General features: G+C 36.3%; 1 protein-coding gene across 3 annotated transcripts in view; it reads right to left on the reverse strand.

Annotated features, from left to right (window-relative positions):
- The window catches only part of LOC145672024 (uncharacterized), an 84831-nt gene extending 76337 nt beyond the window's left edge, over positions 1 to 8494 (reverse strand). The window contains exon 1 of one of the 3 annotated variants that reach the window (XM_081741215.1): positions 8334 to 8494. Coding sequence is in view for 1 of the 3 variants with exons in the window: in XM_081741214.1 (XP_081597340.1) it covers positions 8001 to 8042 (42 nt within the window). In the remaining 2 variants the exon portion in view is untranslated. The other 2 variants (XM_081741214.1, XM_081741216.1) reach the window with 2 other exon arrangements.
- Positions 8495 to 14183: the final 5689 nt, after the last annotated feature.

A 14183-nucleotide genomic window follows, 5' to 3' on the forward strand; every position in this document is an offset into this window, starting at 1 on the left:
ATTCTACTCTAATATTGGCCGTTTTCGATTAATTTTAAAATGGCCCTATGTTATTCTTTAGTTGGTATGTTTGCAAAATCACGGCTAATTTCATTGTTTGAGACATAAGTTTGTGCGGGGGAATTATTTAGAGCATAGGGGCGCACAATGTATAAATACGGACCTGGTTATTCGTGGTTCGCTGAGCGCAGTAGACGTTTGGTGGTGATTGGCTACCCTCTTACCACATCCTCCAGTGACGAGAAGGTCCAAGCGCGGGAAGCCGACAACGTTATACCTTCTGGACTAATCTATTCCGAAACAGTTTTGATGGCCACTACCATCATTATCAACACTGAAACTTCGTGCTTATAGTATTCATACCATATTTTGCATGCCTCTGATATAATAATATTATTTTGCTAAATGCCTAGAGTGTTGTTCCACTAGACAACAGCCCACTACATTTGTTGCTAAACCTATTCAATTATAAAATGTAAATCTAGTAGAACTGAATCATTACAGCTGTAAATGAACTCTGTTACTTGACGAAACTGTGTACCGGTAGCTATTAGTAGTCCCATTATTTATCTTGATAGGCTTAGTAATTCTTTTTTTCTGGTTCTAATACAATCCGATCCATGACTCACTGAAGTAAACAATCAATCTTCATTATTAGTAGCATACGTTTTTGACTTATTATTATTATTCCTACTGAAATTAATTGAAATCCACCAACAAAAATAAACAAACAAAAAATTAACCTTTACAGTGCCCGGTATTAGTGTGTGATTCTAACAACAATGGTTAACACACATCTCTGGGCTTATATAGCTCTCTACGAGGGCGTATCAAAAAGTTCGTGCAATTACATAGAAGAAATCTACTCTGAAAAATTCTGACACCAAAATGGTATTAGTACTTCTCTACATAGTCACCGTGCCTAGCGACACATTTTTGCCAGCGGCTCTTCACTTTCCATAAGCCCATTTTGTAAAAGTATCCAGTTCGGATTTGAAATCAGAGTTCAACCTTAGAAATGGCGTCCTCTAAGTGGATGATTCATTTCTGGAAAGTTATTTGGTGCTAGGTCTGGTGAGTATGGGATGGGGCAATATTCCATATCCTAATTCCACTGCCTTCATATCATGGATGCATGGGCAGAATGAGCTGGTGCATTGTCTGTCAAAAGCAGCACCTCTTTTATGATCTATCCACATTTCTTCTTCAGTTCCTTTCGTAACTTAGGAGACGGAAATAATATGTATTAATAAAGGGTAATATGTCATGATGATCCCTTTACAGTCTCAGAAAACAGAAAGCACCATCTTGGTGGCAAACTTATGCACTCGTGCCTTTTTAAAAGTGAGGGAGGAGGAGGAGTGTTTCCTGTTTTTTTCATTTCCTTGTTTCTGGGTCATAAAGATAAACCTAACTCCATCCATTCTCATCAGTCTCCCAAAAAAGGGTTCTTCATCCACCTCTCAGTGATGCAACATTTCTCTTGCAAAGTCCTCGCGATTTCTCTTCTGCAAAGATGTGAGCAGTCGAGGCACCCATCGTGCTGACAGTTTCTGACTGTGCACCTGGTTGTGAATGATATTCCAGGCAGATCCATAACTCATACCCATTGCACACACAATACTTTTCAATAGTTATCCTCCTATCTTCCATTATGATCATCTTAATTTTCTCCGTCAAGACGCCATCGTAAGTGAAAGATGGACTTCCAGATTTAAAGGCGTCCGCGGTGGTCATGTGTCGTTTGGAATTGCCGTTTCCACTTAGATACCATCTCATAGAATGGGATTTCACTATTTGTAAAATTTACAGGACTAATACAATATTACTTTGATGCAGCGGTGTGTACGTAATTCAAATATGCACGGTTCATACCTGAGATTATTATTATTATTATTATTATTATTAAGTATTCTGCCTTTCGGCAGGTCCTGGGACTAATAAGTTATTATTATTATTATTATTATTATTATTATTATTATTATTATTATTATTATTATTATTATTATTATTATTATTATTATTATTTTAAGCCTGGAAATGTTTCTTCCACTTTTGTCGATCTTCAGCTACCTCTTTTAACTTTCAATATTTTCTCTTTAACTTTCAAATCATCGATCAGCTGTGATTTCTGGTACATCAGATCGTATCTGCCGCGTTGTTGAAGTTCCATTATTTCCTCACATATCTGCTCATGTACACTCATGTCCAAAATTATTGTCGCATGTCTATAAATATGTTGTTGTAGAAATACAATTTGATAACGAATTCGCCCGGTATTTCTTATAATGTTAGTATGTGTATAATCGGCAAAGACATGTATGTGGCAAATTTCATGTCAAAAGAGCAGTAAATAAGTACAATAAAGCGAAAATAAAACTTTCTTGTCCATTTAGCAACATTTTGTTTTACTCATTCTAATTTTCGTATTAATAATTCTTTTCCTATGAAATTTACCACAAATATACATTTCCCGATTATACACATAGTATCAGTATTAAAAGTATCCTGAAAAATCATTATCAAATTATATTCTTACAAGAAGACAGTTATAGATATGCGACAATCATTTTGGACATGAGTGTACATTTCTTTGGCTTTGTCTGTTTCTCTTCTCAATTCATTATTCAGCCTTCTGTATTCATTGATATCCGTGTTTTTGCCCTTCTACGTTCTTCCATCTTTTTAAGCATTGCTTCAGTTATCCATGGTTTTCTCAGTGCTCTTTCCATCCTACCAATGTTATTGTGGACTGTGTCAAGTAGAATCTGTTTAACTTTTCCCCAACTATTCTCTACATTGTCAACCACATCACCCATTGTACAGAATTTTTCTTCAATCTCTTTTTTCACATCACTGCCGATATTCACATACCTGAGATACACAGTTATAAAGAAGCTGAGGATGAAAAACTAATAATATGAGCCAAGGAATCCTTTATAAAGTAACCATTACGCACGGTTTGTGAAAATGAAGAAAGCATCAAAGTGGGGGAGAGGAAAGTACGCGTAACTTCCTGAATACTGCATTGTGTAAGCAGTGGTAGTTTCAGCAATGGCGCAATTTAAAGATCACTTGTACAATTACCAAAATAAACTGAATGGAATACTGAAGCTTCAGTGCATATTTGCGATAATCCGTCATAATTCAAAACAAATTTTTACTTCAATTTCGTTGCTTCAAATGATTCTCCAAGACATTACACTCATTTCCTTGGCACATGCCCATGTATACAGATTGATAATACGCATGCAGACGTGCCATAATAAATAAATGGGAGAAACATGTATCAAACAGTGCTTTTCTTGCACTTTCCTACACGATTCAATAAGACGTTCTACGCTCTCTATTTCCGTGCAGCATACCCAAATAATTACAAGCGTACAGATTTCTTATATTGTAGAAACTAACGTGTCATAAAACATTACTCAAGCGAAAAACACCAACCTGTGCTAGATGCCTCTACAAGCAACGATTGTATCTACTCCGCGTCGGGGAAGAGTGAAACTGGCGTGTCTGCATGGTAGTGCATGTAAGGGAGGATAGTAAATTACCAGATACGTTATGAATCATGACTTAATACTCTGCATTTGCATTAAAACATAGGTTAGGTTAGGACACCTCAGTTCCTTATGGACTAAGTGCTTAGAAGCGCACACTTTGGATTACTTTTCAATGTTATTAGGGATGTGAGGACTAAGAACAGCATATATGTTTTGATTTTATATATATTGCTCTTTTGAAAAGCAATAAGCAACCTACCAAGCTACCTAAGCAACATGTTTCTTCTTTAAATTTCAGAGATGTATCCATCCTTAAAACGAGCAAGTACCAGTGAAATAAAGCTGCAATTCTTGAAAACAGAAAAATACGGAAGTTTCTTTAGATACATTTTTTTTTTCTTAGCTATAAAACTGACAGTTTAGTTACGACATTCTTACTCTTGGGATGCGATGTCTAATAGTTTCACAATTTAGCTACCCTATTCTTGTATACACAAAATACGCTTCCTTATATTGTGCAGTATTTCGTCGAGGGAAATTAATATCTTAGTCCTCTCACTAACTAACTAAACTAACTAACTCTATGGCCTATGGAACCCAGAGGTTCAGTGCCGCGTTCACAAAAGCTCTCCACTGACTTCTATCCTTAGCTAATTGCATCCAGTTTCTACTTTGTATTCCTATCTCTGCGAGATCCATCTTAATATTGTCCTCCCATCTGCGCCTAGGTCTTCCTAATGGTCGTTTTCCTATGGGTCTACCAGTCAAGACTTTGAAAGCGTTTCTACTTTCTTCCATTCTAGCTACATGACCTGCTCACCTGAGCCTCCTAGACTTGACGACCCTAACAATGTTGGATAAACCGTATAAACTATGTAGTTCCTCGTTATGAAGCTTCCGCCATTCCCCATTCTCGTTCCTCTTGGGTCCGAATATTCTTCTCAGGATCCTGTTCTCAAATACTTTCAGTCTATGTTCTTCCCTCAGAGTAAGCGACCATGTTTCACAACCATACAGAACAACAGGCATGATTATCGTTTTATATATTTTAAGCTTCAAATTCCTCGACAGAATTCGCGACGACAAGAGATTTTGAACCGAATAGTAACACGAATTCCCTGCTTTTAGTCGACATTTAATTTCTTCGTGAATATGATTTTCGTCTGTTAATATTGATCCTAAATATTTGAAAGTATCCACTTTATCAAAAGCATTATTTAATATTTTAACGCCTCCACAATTTGCCGTATTACGGTCCCGACGCACTTCCATGTATTTAGTTTTATCTGCATTTACTTCTAAACCCATGTCCCTGCAAGCGTTTAATAATATCTCTGCATTTATTTCTACTGTTCTCCTATCATCCCCTATTAAATTTACATCATCAGCATATGCCATAACCTGGTGAATGCCGTTCAACTCTAGGCCCTGGTTGCTATCTTTGATTTTCCTTATGGCGTATTCCAGCACAAAGTTAAATAATAATGGCGACAACGCATCTCCTTGTTTCAGGCCATTTTCGACGTGGAAAATCGTGGACAAAAATTTTCCTACCCGGACTTTACTTTGGGATTCACTTAAACATATCTTAATTAATCTAATTAGCTTTCTCGGTATTCCAAGTTCTGTAAGAACGTTGTATAATGTTTCTCTCCTAACCGAGTCGTAAGCCTTTCTAAAATCAATAAATAGTTGATGTACCGGGGTATTGTATTCCCACTTCTTTTCGAGTATTTGGCGAATGGTAAATATTTGGTCGATAGTTGATCGATTTCGTCTAAATCCGCACTGATAATCTCCAATAATTTCATCTGCGTATGGGGTCAATCTTGCTAACAGAATATTTGAAAGGATTTTATAGGATGTTGACAGAAGAGAAATGCCTCGATAATTATTACAGTCAGTTTTGTCGCCTTTCTTGTGAATTGGAACAATGATTGATTCTTTCCACTCTTGTGGCAATTCTTCCTTGTTCCAGATAAGGAGAATGAGTTTGTGTATCTTGTTCCACAATTTTTCGCCTCCAGCTAAAATTAACTCAGCCGGAATTTCATCTACGCCCGGAGATTTGTGTTTCTTCAATTTCTTTATAGCGGCTTCCACTTCTATTCGATTGGGTTCTGGAATATACGGTTCTGCGGTGTGTATCTCCTTTTCTCCACGCACATTAGTTTTTGGCTGCGTGTTCAGCAAATCGTCAAAGAAATCTTTCCATCTATTTAAGAGGCTATCCGTATCGGTGAGAACTGTTCCGTCAGATTTCTTTAATATATAAGCACGAGGTTGATAGCCTTTCTTAAATTCGCTGATCCCCTTATACATGTCCCGAATATTTTTATTTTTACTATTATCTTCAAGTTCCTTAATTTTAGCTTTCAAAAAATCCCGTTTCTTTGTTCTAAAAGTTTTGGAAGTTTCCCGCCTGATATCTGCGAAATTTTGTGTAGTTGTTTCATTCGGATTTTGTAGCCACCGTAATTTTGCCTGTTTTCTCTTGTCTGCTAGTTTAATGCATTCTTGGTCGAACCATGGTTTGTTCCTACGTATTTCCGCGTGTCCCAATTTTTCTATTGCTGAACATTTAATGCTATCTCTAATTTCAATCCAAGTATCCTCAACACTAGTGCACTCCGAATCCTCTAAAACCGCGAATCTATTCGAAACTTCAACCTGGTATTCCTCTCTTACCTGGCTCTCTTCTAATTTCTTTAAATTAAATCTCTCCGTTTTCGGACATTGAATATTACCTTTATTCAACGATAATCTCTCCCGTATTATCGCTACTACCAGGTAGTGATCAGTGTCACAATCAGCCCCTCTAAACGACCGGAGTCATCTTAACAATAAAATCACCTTTTTAATGACAGATTATGTTCAATGGAAGGTAAACATCCAATTACAAGGTAGGTCCTTTGTGTCGCAGAGAAGGTCCAGTATTTTCAAGCTGAAAATGGTTAAACTTTTCTCATTTCTGAAAAAAATCAGTCATTACTCTAAAAAGTGTTTCTTCCGAATGCCTTGATGTGCATTTACTTTAAGAGGACTTTACCGTTTCGCGTGTAAATACTGCGTCCGGAAATAATGTCATAAAAAGTAGTGTAAAAGTGTGTAAAATAAAACAATCTGTGCTAGGTGACCAGTGAAAAGCACGAATGCTACCTAACCGAACCAGCGCAGCATGACCGAGAGGTAACAAGAGTGCGTGTACTTAGGGAGCAGGCACGTCAGAGATTCTGGGTATGCGTGTAAACGTGGATGTCGCTAAAAGCAGTAGGTTAGGTACCTTCTTAAGAACAACTTTGTGTCCTCGAAAAAAAAAGTACCTTTCTTCGTCAATAACATTTTACACCATCAACATAATGTTTACATCTGAAAATTTGTTTCTCCATTTCTTTACTTTCAATGCCTTGCGACATTTACCACACTTTCTGGTCAACTTCAATAATACGTGCCTCTATACATAACGTAACCTCTTTTTTTTTTCACTAACATATAAAACTTACAATCGAAATGTTATATCCATCACATGCATTTTTGAATTTCCTCATTAGATAACGTCTGACGTCAGCACGTCTCTACCCAAAATGGTACCAACAAGACGCACCTCCGGTACTAAACCCATGAATTTCATGAAAAATAACAAACTCTTTTCTTTCTTGTGAATTTTACATTTCTGGACTTATTCTCAAATACTAAACCCCATTATAAGTTACGGTACACAATGGTATGTGCACTGAAGTCAATGTAGAAGTAGTAGAAGTACTTCTCATCCATGATGAAAGCAAGTCTCTGTGCAAGTTTAGCTTGCACTCTCCACCTGGCACAGGCTGGTGCGAGTTTTTCGTACTTGATTTATGGCGCTAGCACTTATATTGTAAATTTGTGTGCAATTCGTGAGTAGAATTTTTGCAAATCCCAATGTCTTTCGGGGGGAGCTTGCGTTAATTTTACAAGATAATGCTATATTTACAGCCATGAAAATTAAGCCCTCTAAAATAAACGTGAACCGAAGAATAAGATGCTGCCTATAAAAGGCGAGTTGATTTTGTGAGACAGAAATTAACTTGCAGTAGATCCGCTATTGTAAATTTGCACCTTGCTTCCGAAATTTCCCACTACTTACATACCGGTACTCTCAGAATAAATCTAGACTTGAACCTTGTACTGATAAATTACGCATTCGTTACACATACACACACACACACACACAAAAAGACGTCAAAGTGTAACACAGTTCGTAAGTAATTTCCCATAATCTCTAAAGACAATAAAATTATTATTATTATTGTACGTTATCATATCATGTAAAATAAGTTTGGTTACCGGTACTTACGCGACTTGCAGTAATACCGGTATCTTTTATTTGTACGGGATGTAACAGTGTTACTATTTTACTCTCACATGCTGATAAATAACAAAAAACACGGCAATGTAATTGAGTATTTTCTCATTACTTTTCTCTTAAAAAATCTAATCGACCAGCTTTAAGTCAACAACCTTCACAAAACTTTCCGACGCATTTATGAAGCAAAAGCTCATTCTTAAATAATATTTTAACTTTTTATTAGTCACATTCAATTATAAACAATTATAAAATTCAAGCTCTGATTAGAAGCTTCAGACTACAATTCATTATATTATTCTTAAATACGTATTATTAACAAACATAAGCCATATTTTCTGCCATGTTAGGTTATTAAAATGTAAGGTTATATTTTTTATTAGATTTTGCTGATGAACCTTCCTCACATTTCATGCAATGTTCGAACAATAAATTGTATTGAACAACTTATTTTATGAAACTTATACTTAATCCTATATGCCACCAACCTTTTATTCAAGAATCTAATATGTTTTGAAGGAAACAACGTGACCTACTACGACTGATGACCTTGTTACACCTGACACTGACATTCAATATGGCCGCGGTCACCCCATGTCAAACAGCGGCTCTCTCGAAGCACGGCTAAATATGTGTGGATGTGCATGTATGGAAGGAGGTCTGTATATTTTGATTTCAGTGATCTGAAAAAAAGTCAAATCAACAGAAATTTCACTATTTTCGTAACACTAGCTGAATTTTATCATCTATAAGCAAAACATTACTTAATACAACTAAACTTTTTTTTAAGTCATCTGAACAATAAAACTCTCAAGGGATGAATTGTAAATTTCTCTTTTTGGAGTATAGATGTACCAAGTACCGCACCTACCAAGATACTTCAACTTGATTCAGAAAGCATGTACCCAGTCGGGTTATTGCACTTGTTACCAAGGAATTACGGGCATTTAGACGAATAGGCTCTCAATTAAATTGATGCTTCTCTTGCCCTCTATTCAGGGCCGTCCCATGGGTGGAGCAAAGTGAACAGTCAGGGCCGGCCCTGGGTAATTAGCCGCCCCTTTTTCCAGCAAGAACAAATCTTTTAAGTCACGATTTTAAGTATGCTACCCCATCATGAATAACGAAGAGGAGGGAAAGTGCACTCGCACTCAGAAAGATCTAAACACTACAAATACGATCTCGTTGTCTGTTTCTTTCCTTTAAATAATAATCTATTATGTTAGTGAAAGATAAAGCAAATACACCTACAGAAGAAAGATGGTGATTCTTTTTATATAATTCGATATCGAGCTTCAATCTCAATATATCATTTTGCAATTCCAATGCAACCAGCTCTTTTATTTTTATTTTTTGATTGCTATTGTTTGCTATTTGTCTATAATTCAGTTCTTGTATTTGACAAAATGAACCAATTCATGCTGAGATTGTTTCACCATTTGCTTTAGCACTGTCCATGTAACCTGTAAGTAATATTATAACTTCCATCAGATATTAATGGTAATGAACCCTCTATCCTTACTATACCACCGCCATCAACGTCCGAAGTATACGCTCAAAAGCTCTTGTCTAAGGAAAGTTAATGTCAGAGAAGTAAAGAAAATTATGGATTTAATGAAGATTAACTTTTATTGCTATTAATAATGCTCTAAGAAGGAGTTTGGGTTGCTTGGCTAATTATAGGACGCCACTTCCGTCCTTGATATTCGCAATCCTGCTCATAGCCTAGGCAAATTAGCTTTACCAGTGGAACAAATTCGGAACAATCTGATTTTTTATACACACGTTCAGAATAGCATTAGAAACAATGCTGGAGAGTTCAATTGTTGTCAACGGTGGGAAACTTGGGAAATCGACGCCATTTTGAAAAAAAACTGTTTTGGGCCATTGTTTCTTCACTTTTTTTGTGCTAAAACTATGTAAGATTCTCAAAAATGTTATTGGACCTTTCTTGCAGAGCATTCAATTTCCAATAAATTCAAGAAAATTGCAATTGTCTAAAGCAGTGGTTCCATCAGGTGGTCCGCGGGCCCATAGATGTCAGTGGCCATTCACTACGGGATATGCAATTTATAGTTGAGGAAAGAGTTTTATCTTAAACTAGCCTTCAGCAAACATTATAATATCATTTTTAAAATTTCTCCTTGTACTTTGTCTTAACATATGTAATTGGTGACAGCATATTCAGTCTGTTTTATTATTATTATTATTATTATTATTATTATTATTATTATTATTATTATTATTATTATTATTATTATTATTATTATTATTAGGAAGGTACCTAAATATGGAATAGAGTTGAGAATATGGAATACCACCGTATCTACCCTGGTAGGTGGTGCACTTTCGTGAAGGTGGCCGGAAACTCTTGATTAGGTATCCTGTCATGCGTTTTTGCACGTAATACTTCAAGGAGTGGATGTTCGCAATTGTTGATTATCGAAGGTGAGTGTTTCAGAAGTAATGTTCTTACTTACATTGTAATTTGAAATTATTGACAATGAATCACGCGGAAAGTTGGTGTTTTCTAGCTATAGGCTACGCAAGTTAGATTATTTTGTACCTAGGCTAAGTACCATTTTTGTGGTTATGAAAACAAATATGGCGAAGCTTGCAATATGGAATACCATAAGGTTTTAAATATGGAATAGTATTCCATATTTAGAGTCTTATGCAGTCTTTTTGTTTCGTTTCCCAGATGAATAAACAGCGGAAGACTTGGGATCACAACGCAATGAGGAGTGCAATTTAGATGTGAGAAAGAAAAAAATGGGATTTTTGAAGGCGGCCAAAATATATAATGTACCTCGGACAACACCTTTTCCCTTGGCGTCATCTAAATTGAGTCCTGAAGAAGCTGTTGTGAAGAAGCTAGGAAGAAAACCAATTCTAACACCGGAAATGGAGGAGGAACTGGTCCAGTACCTGTTAGTTATGTAAGACAGATTTTTTGCTCTTACTCCGAGGGATGTGCGAACTATGGCATATCAATTAGCCAAACAAAATGAACTTGCATACTCATTTTCAAAGTGCCACGAGTTTGCAGGAAAGATTTGGCTGAAATTGTTTCTGAAGAGACTATAACGACTCACCAAAGGTAGTCGTTAACCCTGGTTCAGTTACATCTTCAGTGGCAATAATCGTTTTCACTTTAAAATATCTTCTGAAGTTATATTCACTAATATGCTCACCTTTTCTACTGAAATTACAAGTCCGTGATGAATGTTAAATAATTTATTCTTTGACTCCTTTTTAATGTATATTCACACAAACCGACTTGCAATCCAACATGTTAACTGAGTATCTATAAACAACGACATAGCAACCAACTAGACAATAATGTATATTTCTTATATATTAAAACATTCTTCTTTTGTCATATCGACCTCCTTACTTGCAAACCTTATTAGCAACCTGGAACAGTACAGGTAAATTTGTGGTATTGTACTTATGTGTATCACCTGATTCAGAAAAGAAATAAATTATATATATAATGGTTCTTCTTTTATTATTTTGATTAACATTATAACAGGTATAGTGCTTGTGTAAAAGCACTTTCTGCCCGAGATAATTATAAGCCGATACAAAGTATATCGTTATATAAAATGTCGCCCGATAAAGGGACTAAATATAAAAGTTACAAGAGAGCTTGACTTTTATATTTAAGAACCACTGGTCCGTTTATAATAATGACATAAGAATAGTGCTATTCTTTACATTTTGATCGCCCCTCATATATCACTTTGTTCAATTACTTTATATAAATACATTTATACTAAAACATTCATTCCATTATCATTTATCTTTGACAACCAAGTTTGAACACAAATCAATATAATATAAATAACCTTTGTGTTTAATCAATTATGAATCGACTTATAATTCTTCACATTAACAAGACAGAATTGAAATCATTTGGAAATTATCATTTGTTAATGAGAATTAAAGAAAATTAAATTAAGTAAAAATCAAAAATTAAATGTAACCTATGCTCGGACGAGCAAAAAGAAGAAAATAAATTTATTTTTACACAAACAGAAGTCCCCCTTTTTTTTCTTTCTTTAGTCTCCTTCGTTCTTATTTATTTGAGCAAGAATGTCAGGTGCAACTAACTTTTTTACTAGACGCATCCATTTTTCTCTTGTATACTGGGTAGGTCTCCAAACCTTCAACTCATCTATATTACGAAGTCCAATTGACGTACCCGTTTTAGCGTTCAACAATTCAAAAACCTTACGATTTATTTAACGTACAACTCTGATCTGAAATTACCAGCTGAGACGTTGCAAGACAGACGATATTCTGAAGGAGCCGCCAGAGCAAGGAGACTATATAATTCCAGAACGAGTGAAGGCTGTTGTTCAGTGGGAGCAGGTAACAGATGAGGAGGATTGGGGAAAGAAAGGAATGAGGATAGTAGTACGGCATTTCAAAGAAGTAAGACAGGTAACGTGGCATGCGAGAGGAGATTATTTTGCAACTGTGATGCCAGAAGGGCTTAATCGTTCTGTGATAATTCATCAGCTCTCAAAGCGAAGGTCTCAGATTCCTTTCAGCAAATCCAAGGGATTAGTCCAATGTGTACTTTTCCATCCTATACGGCCCATGTTTTTTGTTGCGACACAAAGAAATGTCCGAATCTATGATTTAGTGAAGCAGGAGCTTGTAAAGAAATTATTATCTAACTCCAGGTGGATATCGTCCATGGCTATTCATCCAGTGGCAATAATCGTTTTCACTTTAAAATATCTTCTGAAGTTATATTCACTAATATGCTCACCTTTTCTACTGAAATTACAAGTCCATGATGAATGTTAAATAATTTATTCTTTGACTCCTTTTTAATGTATATTCACACAAACCGACTTGCAATCCAACATGTTAACTGAGTATCTATAAACAACGACATAGCAACCAACTAGACAATAATGTATATTTCTTATATATTAAAACATTCTTCTTTTATTATTTTGATTAACATTATAACAGGTATAGTGCTTGTGTAAAAGCACTTTCTGCCCGAGATATATGTAATTATAAGCCGATACAAAGTATCTCGTTATAAGACACAAGGGAAAACTCACAGAAAACCGACACAAACCTCATACAATCGAACCGTTGGCATTTGTAAAGATAAAGTGACCCACTTCTTTGACCTTTTTGCAATCGGAGGTTGATAATAAGAACATTTCTGCTGATCGCATATTTAACGTTGATGAGACAGGCCTGGCTGTCGTTCCGTCAAAAATTCCTCAAGTTCCTGCACACAAAGGAAAACGTCAAATAGGCGCAGTTAGCTCTGCAGAACGAGGCTCTTTAGTAACCGTAATAACGTGTATGGGTGCCACGGGTATTTATGTTCCTCGTATGCTAATATTTCCAAGGAAAAAGTGGTCAAATCACCTCATGCGCGGTGCTCCTGAAGGATCTATTGGAGTGTGTCAACCTTCTGAGTGGGTATTCAGTAATCTCTTCACTGAATGGTTCAGACATTTTATTAAACACACAAGGCCATCTGAAAAATCTCCAGTGTTGCTCATTCTTGATGTCCATTATGCCCGCTCAAGGAATTTAGAAGTTTTATATTTGGCGAGAAGCAATAATGTCTCCATATTTTGTATTATTCCTCCACATTCATCGCACAAACTGCAGCCTCTTGACAGATCCTTCATGAGTCCCTTAAAACCGCACTACAGTGAAGAGATCAGGGTTTGGATGAGAACTGCTAAGACAAAAGACGGTTGTGTACGGCCTCTCTCTGCATTTGAGGTAGCAGAACTCTTTGGAAAAGCGTACGTGAAAGCACAAACTGCTTCAAACGCCATTAATGGTTTTAGAACGACGGGAATTTGGCCCCTCAATCCCCACATTTTCAATGATAGTGACTTTCTTGAAGCAAAGCACGCACAACAATATAAATCAATACCTGGCTTTGAACCTTCGCGAGATCTCTGTTCCCTCCTATACCACTACTAGACTCTGAACCTTCATCTGGACTCCCTCCTCCTTCTACATCAATCATACCAAACACTTCTCCCTCATGTACTTCAGACAACCTTTCTACTACCTCTGCTTGTCCAATCGCAATTCAAGATTCAGGAAGTGGATCATCTTGCAGCAGTATAACTCCATGGCAAATATCACCAGTGCCCGCAGTGAAGAAGAGGGAAGGCAGTCGAGGAAGAAAGGCTGCCTCTGCAGTCATAATTACTTCATTACATTACAAAAATCAGTTAGAGAAGTCTGTGAAAGCTGTCGATAGTGGAAAAAAATTAAAAATGAGGAACAGTGCAAAAAACAAAGGTAAGAAACAGAAGACTGAAACAGAAGAAAAG

The sequence above is a fragment of the Thermobia domestica genome, chromosome 15 (genome assembly GCF_964235325.1).
Source record: "Thermobia domestica chromosome 15, izTheDome1.hap1.1, whole genome shotgun sequence".
In the NCBI taxonomy this organism is placed as follows: domain Eukaryota; kingdom Metazoa; phylum Arthropoda; class Insecta; order Zygentoma; family Lepismatidae; genus Thermobia; species Thermobia domestica.